At 43.6% G+C, this 23,494-nt stretch overlaps 1 protein-coding gene across 4 annotated transcripts; it reads right to left on the reverse strand.

Annotated features, from left to right (window-relative positions):
* Positions 1 to 2,173: 2,173 nt before the first annotated feature.
* On the reverse strand, positions 2,174 to 22,819 carry LOC126058765 (zinc finger protein 252-like). 4 transcript variants are annotated; one of them, XM_049854037.1, is made up of 6 exons: positions 22,524 to 22,819; positions 22,112 to 22,247; positions 19,789 to 21,471; positions 19,326 to 19,452; positions 18,509 to 18,622; positions 2,174 to 9,884 (listed from the first exon to the last, which is right to left on the reverse strand). In XM_049854037.1, exons 3-6 carry the CDS (start codon positions 19,822 to 19,824, stop codon positions 7,567 to 7,569), a joined length of 2,595 nt encoding a protein of 864 aa, XP_049709994.1. In that variant the 5' UTR covers positions 19,825 to 21,471; positions 22,112 to 22,247; positions 22,524 to 22,819; the 3' UTR covers positions 2,174 to 7,566. The 4 variants fall into 4 exon arrangements, with proteins under 4 accessions (XP_049709994.1, XP_049709993.1, XP_049709996.1 ...); XM_049854036.1 differs by having other exon boundaries at positions 19,789 to 19,863; positions 22,524 to 22,818; XM_049854039.1 differs by lacking the exon at positions 22,112 to 22,247 and having other exon boundaries at positions 19,789 to 19,863.
* Between the last annotated feature and the right edge of the window lie 675 nt (positions 22,820 to 23,494).

Raw genomic sequence — 23,494 nt, forward strand, 5'->3', positions numbered from 1 at the left:
GCAAAGGTATTTGACTGTGTGGATCATAACAAATTATGGATAACATTGTGAAGAATGGGAATTCCAGAATAATTGTGCTCATGAGGAACCTGTATGTAGATTAAGAGCCAGTTGTTTGAACAGAACAAAAGGTACTGCGTGTTTTAAACTCAGGAAAGCGGGTCTATGTGAAGAAGTACAGGGCATCAGGATTGGAGGCAGGCTCATTAACAACCTTCGATATGCAGATGACACAATCTTGCTTCTGAAAGTGAGGAAGACTTAAAGTACTTACTGATGACAATCAAAGACCACGGCCTTCAGTATAGATTACACCTCAACACAAAGAAAACAACAATCCTCACAAGTGGACAAATAAGCAACATCATGATAAACAGCAAAGACTGAAGTTGTCAAGGATTTCATTTCACTTGGATCCACAATCAACAGCCATGGAAGCAGCAGTCGAGAAATCAAAAGACGCATTGCATTGGGCAAATCTGCTGCAAAAGGCCTTTTTAAAGTGTTAAAAAGCAAAGATGTCACCTTGAAGACTAAGGTGGGCCTGACCCAAGCCATGGTGTTTTCAATCACCTCATATGCATGCAAAAGCTGGACAATGAATAAGGAAGACTGAAGAACAGATGCCTTTGAACTGTGATGCTGGCGGAAAGTACTGAATATACCGTTGTCTTGGTAATCTACTGCTGCTGTAACAGAAATACAAGTGGATGGCTTTAATAGAGAAATTTATTTTCTCACAGTAAGGGAGGCCAGAAGTCCAAATTCAGGGCATCAACTCCAGGGGAAGGCTTTCTCTCTCTGTCAGCCTTCTCAGCAACCTTCCCCTGGACTAGGAGCTTCTCAGAGCAGGAACCCTGGGTCCAAAGGATGTGCTCTGCTCCCAGCACTCCTTGTTTCCCTCTTTTATATCCCAAAAGAAACTGGCTCAAGACACAAGCTAATTCCATAGATTGAATCCAAGCGCACCTTAGTCTTCAGGGTGACATCTTTACTCTTCAACACTTTGAAGAGGTCCTTTGCAGATCTGCCCAATACAAATGCTTCCATGGCTGTTGATTGCGGATCCAAGTAAAATGAAATCCTTGACAACTTCAATCTTTTCTGTTTATCATGATGCTGCTCACTGGTCCAGTTGTGAGGATTTTTGTTTTCTTTATGTTGAGGTGCAATCCATACTGAAGGCTGTGGTCTTTGATCTTCATTAGTAAGTGCTACAAGTCCTCTTCACTTTCAGAGAGCAAGGTCGTGTCATCCGCATAACGCAGGTTGTTAATGAGTCTTCCCCCAATCTCGATGCCCCATTCTTCTTCATATAATCCAGCTTCTCGTATTATTTGTTCAGCATACAGATTAAATAGGTATGGTGAAAGAATACAACCCTGACACACACCTTTCCTGACTTTAAACCAATCAGTATCCCCTTGTTCTGTCCGAACAACTGCCTCCTGATCTATGTAAAGGTTCCTCACGAGCACAATTAAGTGTTCTGGAATTCCCATTCTTCACAGTGTTATCCATAGTTTGTTATGATCCACACAGTCAAATGCCTTTGCATAATCAATAAAACACAGATAAACATCCTTCTGGTATTCTCTGCTTTCAGCCAGGATCCATCTGACATCAGCAGTGATATCCCTGGTTCCATGTCCTCTTCTGAAACCGGCCTGAATTTCTGGCAGTTCCCTGTCAATATGCTGCTGCAGCCGTTTTTGAATGATCTTCAGCAGAATTTTGCTTGTGTGTGATATTAATGATATTGTTCTATAATTTCCACATTCGGTTGGATCACCTTTCTTGGGAATAGGCATAAATATGGATCTCTTCCAATCAGTTGGCCAGGAAGCTGTCTTTCATATTCCTTGACATAGACGAGTGAGCACGTCCAGCACTGCATCTATTTGTTGAAACATCTCAACTGATATTCCATGAATTTCTGGAGCCTTGTTTTTTGCCAATGCCTTCAGAGAAGCTTGGACTTCTTCCTTCAGCACCATTGGTTCCTGATCATATGCCACCGCTTGAAATGGTTGAATATCGACTAATTCTTTTTGGTATAGTGACTCTGTGTATTCCTTCCATCTTCTTTTGATGCTTCCTGCATCATTTAATATTTTCCCCGTGGAATCCTTCACTATTGCAACTCGAGGCTTGAATTTTTTTCTTCAGTTCTTTCAGCTTGAGAAACGCCAAGCATGTCCTTCCCTTTTGGTTTTCCATCTCCAGCTCTTTGCACATGTTATTATAATACTTTACTTTGTCTTCTCAAGAGGCCCTTTGAAATCTTCTGTTCAGTTCTTTTACTTCATCAATTCTTCCTTTTGCTTTAGCTGCTCGACGCTCAAGAGCAAGTTTCAGAGTCTCCTCTGACATCCATCTCGGTCTTTTCTTTCTTTCCTGTCTTTTCAGTGACCTCTTGTTTTCTTCATGGATGATGTCCTTGATGTCATTCCACAACTCGTCTGGTATTCAGTCACTAGTGTTCAATGCATCAAACCTATTCTTCAGATGGTCTCTAAATTCAGGTGGGATATAATCAAGGTCCTATTTTGGCTCCTGTGGATTTGATCTGGTTTTCTTCCATTTCAGCTTGAACTTACATATGAGCAATTGATGGTCTGTTCCACAGTCGGCCCCTGGCCTTGTTCTGACTGATGATATTGAGCTTTTCCATCGTCTCTTTCTGATGTATTGACTACATCTGTGGAAAGAGACAATGGAAAAGATATTCTGGATACTAGGCCCTTATCAGTTATGATTAGAAGACATTTTCTCCCATTCCTGTAGGTTGTCTTTTAACTTTCTTGGTAGTGTCCTTTGAAGCAGAAAAGTTTTAAAATTTGATGAGGTCCAATTTAACTATTTCTTCTTTGGATGCTTGTGCTTTTTTAGTGTCATACTTCTTAAGAAACTTCCCTAATCCAAGGTCATGAAGACATATGCTTATGTTTTCTTCTAAGAGTTTACAGCTTATAATTTTTATAGTTTATTGTTTTAGCTCTTACATTTAGACCTATGATCCATTTTAGGTTAATTTAGGTAAATGGTGTGAGGTAGGGTTCCAACTTTATTCATTTGAATGTGGATATCCAGTTCTTCCAGGGCCATTTGTTGAACCCTACTACTTTTTATTTACCATTATCTCCCTCCTGTCCTCATTTCCCTTCTTACCTAGCTAAGACTCATGGTTTACCATTATAGTTGTTTTCCCCTGCTTATAACTTCAACCCCTGGCCCCTCTCCCATTCCCTAATACTTTGTCTGACAAAACTCCAATTGGCAGATACAGCTCAATGAGTTCCAGACTGCATCGCTGAGACAAAAACATATAACAAGACCTAACCAAAGAAAAACCACATTGCTGTCAAGTCGATTCCGACTCATAGCGACCCCACAGGACAGAGGAGAACTGCCCCGTAGAGTTTCCAAGGAGCGCCTGCCAGATTCCAACTGCCGACCTTTTGGTTAGCAGCCGTAGCACTTAACCACTACGCCACCAGGGTTACCATAACAAGACCTATCACAGTAAAATTCCTAAACTCTTAGGAATAAAGAGAAAAATAATACAAATTTTTGGAAAGTTAAAATTAGCTGCAAGGTGGTGGTGGGGGGGGAGAATAAGATTATCAGATTTCTCATCTTCAACAACGAAAGACAGAAAAGAATGGAATAGCTTCTACAAACCACAGAGGAAAAAGTACTACAACCCAAGAATCTCATGTACATTATGACAGCATTATCTATCAAGGCAAATGGATAACATTTGAGATTGTATCCCCTTGGTACACATACCGAAGAAAACACTAAAAAAATGCTTTAACATGACAGTGAATGAACCAGAGTGAAGACCTCAGAATGAAAGGAAATAGAGAAAAATAAGGCTAGTGAGCCATGAGTCCAACTATAAGCATAGACTGTACTGTGAACTCTGGAAAAGATGGATGCCCCACCCAAAATTTGGTTGGGATGTTGAAAACGATGATGCCACACACACACCAAGACGGATTGAAAGGTTTACTGCTTACATAATTGAAGCTAGGGCCTTCTCACTAGAAGAGAGCTGAATTCTAAATCACTTCTCTGGCTCTGCTCTGGAGGTTAGATGATATCTCAACTTCAGATAATGGTGCAGTAATAGCAGTAACGCCAGGGGACCTGTACATCTTCCTGGCTGATATACAATTGTCTACAATAAATATCTATAATGTTTTGTTGTACTTTCTATAATGACAGTACCAAATACTGGAGAGGATTCAGAGAAACTGGCTCTCTCATACATTGCTGATGGGAATATAAAATGGTGCAGCCACTCGAAAATAGCTCGGCAGCTTCTTTTAAGGAAAAACTGAACACTTTTGTTCACATGTTAAACATAGTGAGTTTCCTACTGCTTGGTAACTGGTATTGTTCTGTTTTTAGCAAGTCATAAAGAGGTAGAATTAAACCCACATTGTCCAAGAAAGGCTTTTCAAGAGATCACTGACCACAGCAAGTACTTCATATGGTAATTAGCACATGCAGATATAAAGTGCAACACAAAACCCTTGTGGTAGGCAGAGTAATGCCCTCCCCCAAAGATGCCCACACCCTAATCCCCAGAAACGGAATATGCTATTTCACTTGGCAAGAGAGTCTGCAGATGAGATTAAGTTATGCAACTTGATGTTTGTGGAATTAACAAAATTGAGACAGTGAAAAATGTATTAGGAAGAGTAGGGGCATTGAGAGCTTCATCTTACTTAGAGATACTGCATTTAATGGAATAAAAAATCGTGTTTTGAAGAGAACCAAGACAGTCTGGCAGTTCCCAAAAAGTTAAACACAGAATTACCATATGATCCGGCAATTCCACTTCTAGGTATATGCCCCAAAGAATTGAAAGCAGGACTGAAACAGGTATTTGTACGTTAATGTTCACTGCAGCATTATTCATAATAACCAAGGGGCAGAAACAACCCAAATGTCCATCAACTGCTTAATGGATAAATATGATATACACAAACTTAAATATTACTCAGCCACAAAGAGAAACGTTCTGGTACATATGACGACATGGATGAACCTTGAAAGCATTAAACTGAGTGAAGTCAGGCAAAAAAGGACAAATATAGCTGGATATAACTTCTATGAAATATCTAGACTAGGCAAATGCATAGACAAAAGTTTGTTACTGGTCACCAAGGGCTGGGGTGAGGGAGGAATGGAGAGTTATTGCTGAAGGAGTACTCAGTTCCTGTTTGGGATAAAATCTTTTGGAAATAGTGCTGATGGTTGCACAACATGGTTAATGTAATTAATGTCACTGAATTGTGCAGTTAAAATGGTAAATGTTTTATTTTACCACAGTAATTATGAATCAAAATTACTGGAAAAAACTGTCACATATTGAAGAGTATCAGGTTAAATAAACCCTTATTTTTTATACAGAGAAGTCAATAGTGCCTAACACTGAAAAATTCATGGATATGAGTTTATTGCTTAAAGTTACAGAAGCAACCTCCGAAAGAATGAAAAACAGAAGATTTAGAAAGGGAGACTGGGAATGAAGAGGTAGTTAGCTTAGATAGGATTATCAAGGAAGATGCTGTTCATATCCCTTTTAAGGCCCTATTCTGCTCTAAATTTTTTGTTGATAGCACATTTTTTCATTAATGGAAGCATGCTGAATCACTGTGTCTGAATTTTGGTAGGTAGTATGGATTTTTTTCCCACTTTCACAAGACCACCCTCAGAGGTCAGTAGGACAACACACTCAGTGTTCATTAATGGGTTCAAGTACATTGTCCCACTAACTTGAACCCTGAAAACTACAGAGTTCCACCAGAGTCCACTGAGATACATGGGTTCCCACACAAAAATTTTCTTTTTCCTACCATAAATGTACACGTCTCATACAGTACCCTGTAGAAACAGCCATAAAGGCCCCTGCCTTTGGCGACAGCATACACTGTCAGTGGTAAAACAGCTCCCCAATAAACCTGAGAGCCAGAAAAAGTGGGTGGGCAACCACATAGCTCACGGATCATGGAAGGGATAAAGAAAAGGAGGGAGAAAATTCCTGACAGAAAAACAGCATGTGCAAAGACTTGGAGAAGGTACTGACCACCAACACTGACACAAAAACACAGACACGCTTGGTTCCCAACCCCCACAACACATGCACCTAAACACACCCTGCAGAAACGCCAGACCAGGGACCCACTAGGAACACATATACACTTAGGAGACAGAAAGGTATAGTTATGGGTGGGGGAAGGCCGAAGATGGGTGAGAAGGTAGGAAGACAGGAAAGGTTGATGGTCCTAGGAAGCAAGTTACTCCCATCAAGGACTTTGACTAGATGCTGCAGCAACCAGTGTCACCTGGTTTCTGTCACCACCACCCCTTCCTTGGCCTGAGTTCTGCTACAAGGTTTCAGTCCCTGCCTAGAGGGATCAGACTATATAGGCATTGACTAGGCAGCTTCTTCACTCTTCCTAAAGATGCCATGGGTTAGAAAAATGACTTTGTATAGTCTAGCTCTTCTCTGTTCCAATCCCAGCAGCTTCAGTACCCAGTCAAAAACTACTAATTACCATCAGTTCTTTTTTGTCACAATCCACACTGCCTGAGGTGAGAATTACTGATACATAAAGATCTCAGCATCAGAGTCTGCTTGGTGCTAGGATGCCCAATAAGAGGAAACCCAGAGGCCAGTGGGCCACCTCAGTTATTAACCTTCTCTCCCTTAGAAACTGGTATTAAATATACTGACCTTGGTTTTAAGAACCTATAAATTGTGTCTCATGCTGCCATGTGTCTACCGTGCCTAATTTTCTCTCAGCTCATGTCTGCTGGTTTTTTTGTTTGCTTTCCAAATTACCTTTTAAAAGAATCCATTTTACATGAGTTATTTGACTTCTTAGCAGGATCTCAACAGTTTAAATCTACACACAAGTCTTGCTTCATTCTTTAGCAAGCACTCCTTGTAAAATTTCTCGTGTGAATTATCTGATGTTAAAAAGGGACAAATTTTCAGTTAAAAGTGCCATAACCCCTTACTATAAAATAAAAACATTTTTAAGAGGCCCAAACAAAAAAATTACACCCCCCCCAAAAAAAAAAACCTGGGTCCATCACACTTGAAAGTGCATCGATCCCAGTTAATTTTCTTGAAGCTGATATAGATTATAAAGAGGGAAGGAAAAAAATACAAGTGGTCAAATGAAATACCTAATGGTGCCTTAAGGTCTGGTGCTATAAAAACTTGATCTAAATAGTTATATTTAAATGGCACTTGTTTACTCAAGCAGAGGACCATCCTCTGAAACTAAGAGAAGGCCACTTTGCCTCGGGATTTTTACCACGTAATTCGGCAGCCTGTCTTTAGCTAGCAGCCAACTGGAAGATGGTCAAATCCCTTAAGAGCTGAGTCTCCAAAATAAAAGCGATAAAGTGACAGCTTTGCTTCCCTCTAGTATGACTTTCATAATGTAAAAATGAAGAATTTATCAAATAAGACAGATTTACACTCTACCATGAACTTTACAATGCTGAGTTAAAGCTGACTTTGCATTTTTTTTTGCACTAGAGTTCTCCACACCTACTACATTTATAAGCTTGTTCTCTCATGTGAATTTCATGAATTTTCTCATGACTAGTAACAGTTATTCTCTGACTGAAAGCTTTTCCACATTCATTACATGTGTAAGGTTGTTCTCCACTGTGAATTCTCTGATGTCGAATAAGGTGAGAGCTTTGTCGGAAGGATTTTCCACATTCAGCGCATTCGTAGGGTTTCTCTCCAGTGTGAATTCTCTTGTGTTGAATAAGCGATAAACGTGCACTGAAGGATTTTTCACATTCATTGCACATGTAAGGTTTCTCTCCAGTGTGAATTCTCTGATGCTGAATAAATTGTGAATGCTGACTGAAGGCCTTATCACACTCACTACATTCGTAAGGCTTCTCACCAGTGTGAATTCTATGATGTTGAATGAGAGAGGAGCGAACACTGAAGGCCTTCCCACAGTCACTACATTCATAGGGATTCTCTCCAGTGTGAATTCTTCGATGGCGGCTAAGGTGTGCACTCTGACTGAAAGCTTTCCCACAATCGCTACACTTGTAGGGTTTCTCCCCATTATGTGTTCTCTCATGCTTACTTAAGGTAGATATTTGTCCAAAGGTTTTTCCACATTCGTTACACTCATAAGGTTTCTCTCCAGTGTGACTCCTTTGATGTTGAATAAGGTGGGAGCCCTGGCTAAAGGCTTTCCCACATTTGTGGCATTCATAGGGTTTCTCTCCATTATGTACTCTCTGATGTTGGACAAGGGAAGAAAGTACACTGAAGGCTTTATCACATTCATTACATTCATAGGGCTTTTCACCACTGTGTGTTCTTTGATGGTGAATAAGATTAAAACTCTGACTAAAAGTTTTTCCACACTCATTACACTCATAGGGTCTCTCTCCAGTGTGAATTCGCCGATGCTGGATAAGGTGCCCCTTTTGACTGAAGGTTTTCCCACACTCATCACATCCATAAGGTTTCTCTCCAGTGTGAATTCTCTGATGTTGGATAAGGGACAGACGAGCACTGAATGATTTTCCACACTCATTGCAGATAAAAGGCTTCTCTCCAGTGTGGATTCTCTTATGCTGAATAACTTGTGAGCGCTGACTGAAGGATTTTCCACATTCATTACACCTATAGGGTTTCTCTCCAGTGTGAATTCTCTGATGGACAATAAGGGTTCGGTTCAGGCTAAAGGATTTTCCACATTCATTACATCCATAGGGCTTTTCTCCCGTATGGATTCTCTGATGTTGAATGAGAGACAACCGTGCACTAAAGGCTCTACCACAATCATTACACTCATAAGGTCTCTCTCCAGAATGAATTCTCTGATGCTGAACAAGGTGTGACTGTCTACTGAAGTCTTTCCCACATTCTTTACACTTGTAAGGTTTCTTTCCACTATGAATTCTCTGATGGTGAATCAGATTGGAGCTATGACTAAAAGCTTTCCCACACTGATTACACTCATAGGGCTTCTCTCCAGTATGAATTTTAAGATGTTGAATATAAGATGAGCATGTACTAAAAGCTTTCCCACATTCATTACACTCACAGGGTTTTTCTCCAGTGTGAATTTTACAATGCTGAATAAAGTACGAACAAGCACTGAAAGCTTTGCCACATTCACCGCATTTATAGGGTTTCTCACCAGTGTGAATTCTCTGATGTTTGCCAAGGAGAGCATGCCAAATGAAAGTTTTCCCACGCTCGTTACACTCATAGGGCTTCTCTCCAGTGTGAGTTCTATGATGTTGAATAAGAGTTCTGTTCTGACTGAAAGTTTTTTCACACTCAGTGCACTCAAAGAGTTTCTCTGGACTAATAATCCTCTGATTCTCACTGAGAAATGAACTCTGTCTGGGCACTTCTGCAAACACATCTGTCTGACAGGCTCCTTCTCCTACATGGATGCCCTGGAGGTTAATGAGGTCTTTATTTTGTTGAAAGTTTTCTATACATGATGCACTCTGATGGAGACGCTCCACTCTAGACTCCCTAAGACATTTGACAAGGGTTGAGTCTATGGTGAAAATTTTCCCAGTGGCATTGAATTTCTGGTCTTTCTCTCCTGTGGGGGTTTTCACATGTGTGACTGTCACTGGTCTGAAATTCTTCTTCTGGCAGAAGGATTTCTTAAGTCCTTCCACTGCAGACTTTCTCCAGTAATTCCTTAACTTCCCCTCAGTTTTACTCATTTCTTCGAAATCAGGTTCCTTGGAAATATTCCTCATATGGGCTGATTTTGCTCTCTGTGACCCCATTTCTTCAGAAATATCCTGCTTTCGAGTCAATTCCTTTATTTCAGTTCTCATATCACAACCTGAAAGAATGAAGATAAAATCAGTCACTTGTACTTTACTATGAAAGAAAAAATTAGAGGAGAAACAGGAAAATTTATCTGAAACAAGAAATCAGATTCTCAGAACGTAGAAACTGATCTCACTAGGTGGAGGGGAGAGAGAAGGGCAAAAAGAAACAGCTATCAAAGCGATTAAAGTCGGTGAGGGGAGGACAGAAAGAAGGGAGAAAGGGAGGGAGGAGGGAACCTGTTATGGACTGAACTGCATGCCCCAGAAATATGTATTAAAATCCTGGCCCTATGCTGATATGATTTAATCATGTGATTACATCAGATGGCCTTGGGCAGAGCGGATTAGCTTCTGTGATGAAATCCAATGTAATGTAATCATCTTCTGTAATGCACTGTAACATAATGCTATCAATCAGTTGAGATCATACCAGTATAGGGTGGATCCTAAACTTAATTTTTTGAGTTATAAAAAGGGCAGATCAGACGCAGAGAGAGGCATACATGGGGGAAGAAGATGCCATGTGAGGATCACCAAGAAACCAAAGAACACACACCCAGGGCTAATGACAAGGAAGGAATCAACACAGCCAATACCCTGATTTGGACTTTTAGGCTCCAGAACTGTGAGAAAGCAAATTTCTGTTCTTTAAAGCCACCTACTTGTGGTATTTCTTTTACAGCAACAATAGGTAACTAAGACAGAGCCCAAGGTTAAAAGATTTATATCTGCAAACAGGCTAAGCAGGCACACACGAAGCAGGAACAGCAGTACATATCATCAGAGGGAGTATAACTCTCAGGGAGGTGAAAGGGTGATTAGAAACAAGGGAATGAAGGCTTGGAAGTTCCCACCTCTAATGGGTATGTGATTGCTGCATATTTTGTAAATACAATATTTTTGTGTGGCTTACCCATAATAGGAAGTCAAACATTTGTTGAAAAATAAATGAATGATACATAACGTGTAATGAATGAAATATATATAAGTAATGGATGATGGGAAAAATGAGTTGACCTGGACAGCTTGGTTTCACAGGAGCAAATTAGAAAAAACAAAGAAAAATAGAAACAAAGAAACAACCTATTCATTCAAATTCCAGGAACAGCACAAGACAGAAAAGCCAAATATATCCAACATTCCTATACACACATTCCCAATGAACAAAAATGCCTGAAAATTTGTGAAAACTGTGATACAACTGGATTGTGAGAGATCCAGAGAAAGAGAGTTTAAAAAAAAAAAAAAAAAACAACAACAAGTAACATGGCTATAAAGGCTGTGAGAAGAACAACCCAGGTCAGAACACGGAGAGGGTAGCCCTGTATTGAGATACTATGCAGGCACAATTCAATCTCCCTTTTGTAAATAGCAGTTATTAGAGCTTCAGTGAGGTGTTACTTTCAGGCTGTCTAGCCAGATCAGGGAGACTGAGCTGAAAATGTTAACTGGATGAGGTCTCGAATTGGGCCAACTTGTCTTAATAGACTTCAGTGAACTACTCACAGTACATCAAAGCGATTTTACTATTCAAAGTAAAAAAGGGAAAAAGCCAATTTAATAATTTACTCTAGAAACCAATGATCAGCCTGAAGGGGCTGGTTCTGGATGGTTAAACACTCTGAATTTCTGTGGCTTCTATGAGGGGATCTGAGGAGCTAAAGTCCTCAAGGTCTCAAAATTAGAGAGCGAAAAGATTATTCTAATCAAGAGGTATTTTTTCACCAAGTAGCAGACGGAATAAAGAACATGAACAAAACAAAAAGCCACTGAACAGAGTCATCTACAAGTCAAGAAGCAACAACTCACAGTAAAATACAAAGGCCAAAACCCAGAAAGCCAAACCCACTGCCGTCGAGTCAATTCCGAGTCATAGCGACCCTATAGGACAGAGTAGAACTACCCGATAGAATTTCCAAGGAGCGTCTGGCGGATTCGAACTGCTGACCTCTTGGTTAGCAGCCATTAGCACTTAATCACTACGCCACCAGGGTTTCCACAAAGGCCAAGGTTGTAAGAAATGGCTTAATTGTACCTGAAGGCATCACGGGGCCCAGAAAGATGAGAGGAAGTGGGTCACTATCAGCTCTCTCCTGGCTTGTCCTGGCAACCCCATTTCCCTCTCCTCCTACAACTCCTCCTGCTTTTATCTACTTCTCAGACTCCTCCTCCTCCCAAGCATGAAGCCAAAGACTAACAAACACCTGCTCCATCGCAGGTCTCCTCCTTAGGCAATGAAGGCAAAACCATAAGATACCAACCATGGGGCCATCAGGGGGAGAAGAAGCATGTAAAACGCTCAGCTGCAGGAATGAGATCATCCTTGCAACTGGATAGAAGGACAAGGTCCAGACCAGTCTCAAGTGGTGCAGAAGAAAGAATGCAGACTCTGAAGCCAAGCGGCTCTGGTTTGAACCTTGGCTGCTCCCCAGCTATGTATAACCAACTCAGGCTCACTGGTCCTCAGTTTCCTCACCGGACAAATACTACTTCTGGGAAGTTTCATCCTTACATCTTATCTCATGATTTTAAATAACTCATCAACAGAACCTACAACTATAGCAAAGACCTTGAGCCCTCAATAAATGATAATGAGAGGTTGCATCATAGGCCATCAGAAATCTCCTAGGAAATGAGCTATTTCTTAGACGAAGTGAGGAAGAATGATAGGAGAGGAAATAAAGTCACCCAGGAACAACATATAGCAGATTGTGTAATCCACAGAGGACGGTGTGTTGCATGCAAAGAACGTACAGGAGACCACCAAAGCTTAACTGGTTCAGTTTCATCAGGGAAAATTCAGGTGAGAGACACAAAGACCTCACACTATCAGCTACTTCACTTTACAGCATTTTTGTTGCCCTCTATTCCTTCCAGAGGAAACCCTGGTAGTGTGGTGGTTAAATGCTAACCAGGGTTGGCAGTTCAACAGGCACTCCTTGGAAACTCCATGGGGCAGCTCTACCCTGTTCTGTACAGTCATGATGAGGGAATCAACTCGACGGCAACGGGTTTGGTTTTTTTTATTATTCCTTCCTGAAACACAGACTCACTCCTCTATACTCCCACTGTTTCCATGGCGTGCATCCATCATGCCATACAATAGGCTGCATAGCACAGAGGGTTCTACGAGGTTGCAGGACACAAGAATGATATATAAAAGCCAACTGTATTCCTATATACAACAAATCAATAATTGGAAATTGAAATAAACCATTTATAATGCCGTCAAAAATATGAAATACTTAGGTAAACATTTGGTGAAAGATGTGAAAGACCTGTACATGGAAAACTACTAAATATTGCTGGGAAAAATTAATGAAAATCAATAAATAGGCAAATCTTGTTTATAAGTCAGAAAACTCGACATATGTCAAATCTCCCCAAACTGATCTATACATTCAACATAATCCCAATCAAAATCCCAGCAAGTGTTTTTTGTAGAAATCAACAAGCTGATTCTAAAATTCATATGGAAATGAAAAAAGACCAGAATAGCCAAAACAACTCTGAAAATAAAAAACGAAATTGGAGGGCTAACACTACCTGGCTTCAAGAATTATTATAAAGTCTCAGTAATCCAAATAGCATGTTATTGGAGTAAAGATGGACAAACAAACCAAAAGAAGAGAAATAAGAGTCCAGAAATAAATCCATACATATAGAAAACTAATTTTCGACAAAGATGTAAAGGCAACGCAGTGGAGAAAGGACAGTCTTTTCAATAAATGGACGTTGAAACAACTGGATAGCCACATGCAAAAAAATAAACTTGCATCCATGCCTCATCATATACAAAAATTAACACAATACAGATCACAGATTTAAATTTAACACCTAAAATTATTAAAAATTCTAGAAGAAAATTTTTTGACCCTGGTGTCTTAAGCTGGGTTGGTTCTCTCTAGAGAACCAAAACCATTGAAGCGTACATACACACACACATCCATATAAATATGTAGAAAGAGAGACATTTAGCTCAAGGAAATGGCTCGTGTGGTTGTAGAGGCTGGCAAGTCCCAAGTTAGCTCACTCATGTAGCTGCAGGGGCTGATGAACCTAAGATTGGCAGGTCCAATGGCAGGCCACTGGCTCATGGGCTGTGGAGGCTGATGAATCCAAGATCAGCAAGTAAGACAGCAGGCCACTGGCTCACAGGCTGCAAAGGCTGACAAATTCCAAGATCAGCAGGCAATATGGCAGGCAGCTGGCTCAAGTCCCAAGAACCAGAGGTCAGATAACGACAAGCCAGATGCAGAATTCAGGGGAAGCAAGTGAGCTTTGCCAGAACGTCCATATATATATTGGATCCAGGCCACATCCCTGAGGGAACTCCTCTTACAAATGATTGGCTGATCACATCAGATCACATCATGGAGGATGACTGAACCATGACGTAACTGCCAATCACATCATTACATAGCTGTTAAACTACATCATTACATATCTGCCAAACGACTGAGAATCATGGCCCAGCCAAGCTGACACACAACCTTAACCATCACACCTGGGGAGACAAAGATTTCTTAGACATGACACCAAAAACACAATCCATAAAAGAACAAATTGATATACTGGACTTCATCAAAATTTAAAACTTCTGCTCTTTAAAAGACACTGTTAAGAGAATGAAAAAAAAAAAAGGCAGAAAATCTATGAAAAGCATATATCTGCTAAAGAACTTGCTTGCATCCAGAATATATAAAGAACTCTTCCAGTAAAACCAAAGAACTCTTACAACCTAACAATAAGTAAAACAACCCAATTTAAAAAAAAAAAAAAAATGGGCACAGATTTGAACAGTCACTTTGCCAATGGAGATATACAGATGGAAATAAACACATGAAAAGACATTCAACACCTTTAGTTGTTGGGGAATGCAAACTAATACCGTAATTAAATAACTATGTATCTATGAGAATAGCTAAAATTAAAAGACTGAACACATCAAGTGTCAGCAAGGATGCAGAGCAACTGGAACTCTCATACAAAGCTTATGGGAATATAAAACGATACCAACCAAAAACCAAACCCACTGCCTTCGATTCCAACTCATAGCGACCCCATAAGTCAGAGTAGAACTGCCCCACATGGTTCCCAAGGACCTGCCAACCTTTTGGTTAGCAGCCATAGGTCTTAACCACTGTGCCACCAGGGCTCCTAAAACGGTGCAACCACTTTGAAAACTATTTGGCAATTTCTTAAAAAGTAAAACATACACCTACAATGTGATCCTGTCACTCCAGTCCCAGGTATTTACCCAAGAGAAAAGGAAATGTATCATCATACAAAAACCTGTACACAAATGTTCATAGCGGCTTATCTGTATTATACAAAAACTGAAAATAATCCAAATGTAATAAACAGAACGTTTATTAACAGAAAAATGAACCAACTGTGGTATATTCATACAATGGAATACTACTCAGAAACAAAAAATGAATTATTGATAAAAGAACATGTATGATGTACAAAACGTCAAGTAAAAGACACCAAACCAAAAAGAGTATATACTATATGATCCCATTTATATAAATTCTATAAATTCAGTCAATACTGAGAGAAGGCAGATTAGTACTTGCTTGGGTGAGAGAGAGGGATCAAAAGGAATATGAGAAAACTTTGGGGATGAGGGATATTGTGGTGCAATGGATTGCTTTTTTTTTTATTTTTATTGTGCTTTGAAAGTTTACAAATCAGGTCAGTCTCTCACACAAAAATTTACATACACCTTGCTATACACTCCTAATTGCTCTCCCTCTAACAAGATAGCACAGTTCTTCCCTCCACTCTCTCTCTGTGTAATGGATTGCTTTTATATGGCCTTTCTCGCCATGATCTTGTGTTGTTATGTTTCTTCAAATTGGTTCCGTACAACAGAATGAAACATTGCCTGATCCCAAACCATCCTCACAGTCGTTGCTATGTTTGAGCCCACTGCTGCAGCCACTCTGTCAATCCATCTCACTGAGGGTCTTCCTCTTTTTCACTGAACCTCTGCTTTACCAAGCATGATGTCCTTCTCCAGACACTGGTTCCTCCTGATAACACATCCAAAATACATGAAACGAAGTCTCAACATCCTTGCTTCTAAGGAGCATCCTTAGAAGCTGTACTTCTTCCAAGACAGATGCGTTCATTCTTCTGGCAGGCTCTTCGCCAACACCGTAATTTGAAGGCATCAACTATCCTTCAGTCTTTCTTTATTCAACGTCCGACTTTTGCATGCATATGAGGCAACTGAAAATACTATGGCTTGGGTCAGGCACACATTAGCCCTCAAAGTGACATCTTTGCTTTTTAATTCTATAGAGAGATCTATTGCAGCAGATTTGCCCAATGCAATGCGCCGTTTGATTTCTTAACTGCTGCTTCCATGGCTGTTGATTGTGGATTCAAGTAAAATGAAATCCTTGACGATGTCAATCTTTTCTCCATTTATCATGATGTCGCTCAGCGGTAGAGTTAGGGGGATCGTTGTTTTCTTTCTGCTGAGGTGTAATCCATACTGAAGGCTGTAGTCTTTAATTTTCATCAGTAAGTGCTTTAAGTCCTCTTCTCTTTCAGCAAGCAAGGCTGCATCATCTGCATAACGCAGGTTGTTAATGAATCTTCCTCCAACCCTTCAGACAGTCCAGCTTCTCATATTATCTGCTCAGCATACAGATTGAATAAGTGTAGTGAAAGGATACAGCCCTGACACACACCTTTCCTGACTGGTCTTGTAACTCACACCAAATGACTGGGTAAGACTATGCAAACGAGGTGTTTGTGGCCCACCAAGGGGACTGGACAGCTTACGAATAATGCAAATAACGTGCATAGTACCCTTGTGGGGCTGGGACCACACAAATAAGGTACATGGAACCCTTACAAAGGGATTGGTCAGTTTTGCCATCCCACTGGAATTAACATGAGCCATCACAGAGGCGGAAAGGGCGGGGTGGGGTACTTCATTACCAAGAAAGAAGAGCTAGGAGTGTAGCACATCCTTTGGACCCCAGATCCCTGTGCTAAAAACCTCCCAGACCCAGGAGATAGAGAGAGAAACCTGTAACCCTGGAGACAAGCAGCAGAAGTAGGGAAACAGCAGCAGCACAGGCAGCAGAACCAGGAAACTGGCAGGAGGTGGTGTGGTGGGCTTCCCGGCTCACAGAACGGGGAAACTGAGTGTGTTCAGGCAGGAGGCTTGCCGGCAGATTGGGGTGCCTTCGAGCACTTAGTAGAGCTAGGCTTGCTGACCCATGGAGCTAGACAGCTGAGTGCCTTCAGACCAAAGCTTACTAGCAGAGCGGGGTGCCTCTGGGCACTTATTGGGAGAGGTAAAGAGCTTTGTAACACTTGCCCAAACAGGGCAGAGGCCAGGCCAAGGGGCTGAGGGACAAAGAGAGACTGCCTGCAGGCACAAATGAGAAGAGACTGTCCTGATCGAAAAACTGTCTCCTGAATTGTAACCTGTTGCCTCTCTAATAAACTCCATAACTGTGAGTATGGTCTACGAGTTCTGTGTGACCACTGCAATGAATTGTCAAACCCAATAAAGTAAAGAGTACCATGAGAGGAATGGCTGGTATCAGAATTAGTAAAAATGTTAGAGAGAGGAGGCATGTCTGACTTCTGCTTCATAGCAATCAGCCTTGGCCTGTTGAAGCTGACGGTGATTCTCTCTCCCCCTAACAAAGTTAGAGGAGGTCAGACACCCCCACCACACCATTTTTACAGATATCCTCACTGTCTTGATTATAGCAATAGTTTCACACGTTTATACATATGCCAAAATATATCAAACTATACACTTTAAATATGTGCATCTTATTTGAATGCCAATTATACTTCAATAAAGCCATCATTGAAAAATACGTACATAAGAAACTTGGAGCCAATCTGCCAGGGACCCAACCCAGCTCTATCCCTGGCCAGCCATACGAGCTTAGGCCAGTGATTTCACCTGTCTGTGCCTCAGTCTCCTGAGTTCTAACTACACAGGGTTACTGGAGAGCCGCATGAGTTCACTGCACCAGCACAGTGCCAGGCACACACTGAGGACAAACGTACCCAGTAGATGTTAGCTGCCATGGCTGTGCAGAGCAAAAGACTCTGCTCCACTTACTATTTACCTGTTCAAATCCCTCCCTACACTAATAGTACTTTCTAGAAACAGGAAGAAACTGTCTAACTCGTCTTCTTCCCCAAGGTCCAGAATCAGCCTGAGATGAGTGCTGTAGAGTGAATGATGGCAAGAAGAAGCAACACAGCAAGAGGGGTAACCCTCTGGGTAGTCTCTCCTGGTGTCCCCAACCTGACCGGCAAGGACTGAAAAGGAGTGAGTAGGATAAAGTGAGGGTCTGGAAGGCAGCCAGGGCAGGTTGCTAGCTTCCACGAAAAACACTTGAGTTCATTTCTGGGGCTAAAAGAAGGTTTTCTAGGGTAAGGAAAACATGAATCCACTTACAGACATAGAACAGGGCCACTAACAACGAGAAAAAAGGAGAGGAGAGACAGAGATGGAGAAGAAGGGAAGCAGCGTGCTGGAAGTGACCAGAGATCTGATCTGGAGCTCATAGAGAACGGCCTGGTGAAGCCTGCAGCACCTGCCAACAGATGAAGGAGAGGCAAGGTGTTCCCGTAGACTCACCATCACTCCTGTGCCTCCAGATCCCGCACCCCTCAGTTCTCAGGAAGTGTGGGGCCCAGGGCTCTTCTCCATGCTCCAGCCGAGAGATGACATCAGGTTTGGAGCCTTGACATCCTGCCCCAGACAAAGGAAGTGAGACTTGATGACTCGTCCTGGGTCCAGGTAGAACCTGCCCCTATAGTCAGCATCTCTGTGCTGGTCATGACCTCCTCAGACACCTGGTCTCCAAACCTTGGAGACAGACTTAGGCCTCTGCGCCAGCTGAAGAAGGCTGAAGATTCAGCTCTTCTAGGGGGCTTGGCTAAGACACAGAATTTGGGATCTGAACACATCATGGTAAAAGACTCATGCTAGAGGTGACATTAATGCCCAACAGAGGGGTCCACGACTCAGGCAGAACGGCTAAAGGAAGTAGCACATTCCAGCATAAGGGACACAGGGCTCTGAGCCTGAATAGTCAAATCCCAAGTTTTCCACCAACGACCTATGTGAACATGAGGAAGTGATGCTGTTTGTTAGCCTCGTGTTCATCTATGAACTATGTACCCTCCACCTACCTTGAAGATGCACAAAGACTAACTCAGGAGATACAAATATACTAGGTGTTCAATGAGTAATATTCGCCTTCCATACTTCCTGTAAGGAAAAAAGGGAGGCTCCTGGTCTCACCCTGCACAGATCAGGCCTGCCTTGAACCAGGGTAAGCATCTCACCTATCTCTGGACCTAGGGGATGCGGAGCCTCTGAATCTCCAGCCCCTGACGAGCCTTTGGTCCCCAAGCTGTTCACGGAGCTGAGTCCTGGGAAGGGGCCTTACCCAGTGAGACTAGGTTCCCATAGGTCTCCAGCATCACTTCCCTGTAGAGGTCCCTCTGAACAGGACCAAGGCAGTCCCACTCTTCCTCGGAGAGAAGCACAGCCACATCCTCAAAGGTCAATGCAACCTGGAATGACAAGATGTTGCTGCAACCCTGGGGTCAGGCCCAGGGTGGGGTCCTTAAAGTAAAGGAGGCGGCACTAGGCTCGGGATGGGCAAAATCCCTCTGAGTACATGTACCAAGTTTTATCATCCCCTCTACAGTGGGTTCTTCAAGGCAGACACCACGCTGAGCCATCTTTGACATCCCTGACCCTGCCTTCTACTGCACCCAGTTTAGGGACTGGGAAAACACAGTGGGGAGAACATTTCAGGAACTTAAACTCCACTAGGACCAGCTAAAGAAGGGTGGAGGCCACACAAAGGCTGAAGCAATGCCGGGGTCTCCAAGGGGACAACTCACCTGTGGCCCAACAGGAAAGAGCTGCTTAACGGCCATCACTGGGTCTCTTGAGCTTGTCCCAAGGAGGCAGCAGAGCTGGAGAGAAGAGTGTGATGATGCCTGACTGACTTCCTCCCCTAACACTTCTGGGCCTGGACCCAGAATTTGGCTGCCAAAAACCCCAGGAAGGGCAGGTATGCTAGGCACCCTAGTTGCCTCTGAGGCTGCACTCCTTCCCTGCCCCTAGAAGCAGGCCTCCCTATGCTAACACCACAAGGCCAGCCACCACAAAAAAAAACCAGGTCCCCCAGAATGCACTGGCCAGGGGAGACAAAGGGCAGTATAACTCAGGCCATCCATGAGGATCAAGGCAATGGGTACAAAACTGAAGACAAGCAGACAAACTCCTGCAGTCCAGAAATGAATGCAGAGATGGACAGACATGCCTACGCCGGGTGATGACAATGGCTAGAAAGAATGAAGCAGCGCAAGAAGTAACAATAAGTCAAGCTCCAAGCTCACTGCCGTCAAGTCGATTATGACTCATAACAACCCTATAGAATAGAGTAGAACTGCCCCATAGAGTTTCCAAGGAGCGCCTGGCGGATTTGAACTGCCGACCTCTTAGTTCACAGCCGTAGCGCTTAACCACTATGCCACCAGGGTTTCCAACAATAGGTACATAGGAGATATTTTATACAGAAAAGTCAGGGAATGCACCTCTGATAAAACCACATCAAAGTAGAGAACTAGATGGAGTGAAGGCAGGCTTCATAAGGACACCAGTAGAAGAATGTCCCAGGCAGGAGGAGGCTCAGGTGCAAAGGTCCTGAGATGCAAGCTACTTGGTGTATTACAGGAAAGGCACAGGGACCAGAGGGGCTGAAGCAGAGTAGGGAAGGGCAATAGAGAGGAGGGCAAAGTGTCTTGTAGGTTGTTGAACAACACTGGCTTTTACTCTGAATGAGACAGGAAGTGCTTGGAAGGTCTGAGCAGAGTGATATGACCTGACACATGTGGCCCCTCTGGCTGCCGCTTCAAGAACAGACTTGAGAGGTGTGGGTGGAAGGAAGAAAGCAGCTGGAAGCTCTAGCAAAAATCCAGCCAGAGATGATAGTGTCTTAGATCGGAGTGCTGGCAGCAGAGGTGATGAGGTCAGAATCTGGATGTATTTTGAAGGGATGGTCACTAGGTTTTGCTGATGTATGGGATGAGACACCAGGATTTTTGGCCTCAGCAACTGAAACAATGAAATTTTTTTTTTTTCAGAAGGGTAAGACTGCAAGAGTGTATCTGAGAGGGAAAAATAAAAAGTTGTTTTGTACATGTTATGTTTAAGATTTCTATTAAACTTACAAATGGAGAATCGAGACATTCAGCTACACAGGCCCAAAATTCAAGAGAGAGGTTGAGGTTGGCTAGATATACATTGGCAGTTGTCAGTATACAGGTGACATTTAAAACCATGGATCTGGTTTTATTTTAGCACTGACAGGTGACACTCATGAGGTGTCACTCCCAGGAACTGACCTCTGCAGACAGCTGGTCCCTTCCCCCCACAGCCTCTCCATGCAAACAGACCACTTAACTCAAATAGAAATGTGCCCACTCCTCTGGCTCTAGAGGTAACCACAAGTCCCAGTTCTGGCCAATAAGACATTAACGGAAGCTTGCCAGGAAGGCTTCTAGAAAGGATTTTGCCTCCTGATAATAAGAAAGAAACAAGGAGTCTGGAGTAACCACAATGGAAAGACAGGAGAACCTCAGAGACACACTGTAGGCCCGTGACATCCCAAAACAAACCCTGAACAAATCCTGTCTGTCCCATCTTCACTATTCAAGCAACTGTTGGGTGAGTTTTCTCTGACTAGCAGCTTATTGATGCATAGCCCACCCAACTCATTTTTCCTGGGTCTTCATGTCATCTCCAGCTGAGGCACACCTGGGTCAAAGGCACCCTTCATGTCTTCAGCCACCACTTGCCTTCAACTGACCCCTGCTGCTCATCCCTTTTGTGTATCAAAAGTGGTCCTTCCTAATGCACCTGCCTTCACTTCCAGACTCATCTGGGAGGCATGTGACACTGCTATTAGGAGCACAGGCTCTGGACCCCATCAGGACCAAGTTCCAATCTGGGATACACCACCCAAGGCAGGGGCCTCAAGCAGGTGACTTGAGTTTCTCCACAGACCACAACAGAATAACATCACCCCTTTCTTTAAGTAGATATTTTTGGGAACTATATAAGAGAATATGTAAAAAGGGCTTACACAGTCCTTCAAACCACAAACAGAAAACGTTAACTAAATCTTAACTATTAGGTGAATGTTTACTGAGCGCCTACTGAATGAATGCAGGTCTTGCTCTAGCGCTGGGATGTGTGATCTCCTGCCTTTCCCCCAGCCTCCGAGGCCTCTTCGCCGCGTCTTCTCACAAATTTATCTTCTATTTCTGCTGAATGGGAAGTCCTTTTCTCTCCTCTGAGGAAAGCACAACTCGGTTCATCACAGATTCGACCACGCCCCAGTGCCCCCTCTCCAGCCAGGTCGTCTTTATTCACCCGGCCGCCCGGCTCTCCGCCCGCCCAGCCCTCCCCGCAGTGGGCGCTCGACGCTTCCCAGCCGCCCTGGGCGCGTCTTGCCCGGCTCAGGGAGGCCGCGGGGCGTGTCCTTAGGCCCCGCTGAGCCTGGATCCGGTCTGCCCGCCCCAGAGCCACTCCGACACCTCTGCGCCAACCGCCCCGGCCCAGGACTCACCCAGCTCGGCCACAGGAAGGAAAGAGGCGCGGGTCACAGCCTGGAGACGTAGAGACAGCGCGGCCCCCGGACCGGAAATGCCGCCTTGAGCTTCCGCCCCGCTCCCCGGCTCACAGCCCACATGAATCCCAGGGGTCTGTGGAGTCGCTCTGGGCGTCACGGAAGACTGTATCGGTGGCCCGGTTCTATTTCGGAGTGTTGGTGTTAGCGCTCCGGACAGCTGGCGGGGGAGGGCACCAGACGTTCCGCTGGGGCTTTGTGTGGGGCGGGCAGAGGGAGGACGGGACCTCAGCCCCGAGCGGCCCCGCGCCCCCTCCTCCTCCTGGAGGCTGACCCTCTCTACGGCCGTCGACCGCGCCCTTCCTGCCCGAGGACATCTCACCCCTCTCTCTGAGTCGGAGTCGACTCGACGGCAAAGGGTCGCTTTGTTTTCTCGGGCCCACGGCTCCATTTCTGCAGCTGCAAATGATATTAAGCTAAGAACTTAGTTCACGCTCCCTGTGTTCCCATCACAGATCTAAATGCTTCAATCATTTAGTCCTTACAGCACCCGGCGAGGGGGGTCCTGTCATTATCCCTATTTATAAATGAGGAACCCGAGGCCCAAAGAGGCTGAATAACTGTCCTGGGTGGAGCAGGGGCCTGGTGCCTGAGAGGGCCCCACCGTCGAGTCGCTCTCCTGGCGCTCGGCCCCCCCCCCCCCCCCCCCGTCCTCTAACAGCAGAGGCGTGCAGAACGCGGACCTGCAGGAGAGCAGGCAGCACGTGGAGGGGAGCTGCGAGGGAGCGTGGGTCAGGGGTCAGGTGGGACTCAGGCAGGTAAGGAACATGGACCAAAAGAGTGTGGGAAGATTAAGAGACAAGTCAAAGGAGAAATTGGAGGAGGAAGGACAGAAGAGTGGGAGGGAGGCGGCAGCCTGTCTTCAGCTAGACAGTTGGAACGTTGAGATTTTAGAGAGTGAGCAGTGTTGA

The sequence above is a fragment of the Elephas maximus genome, chromosome 15 (genome assembly GCF_024166365.1).
Source record: "Elephas maximus indicus isolate mEleMax1 chromosome 15, mEleMax1 primary haplotype, whole genome shotgun sequence".
NCBI lineage: Eukaryota > Metazoa > Chordata > Mammalia > Proboscidea > Elephantidae > Elephas > Elephas maximus.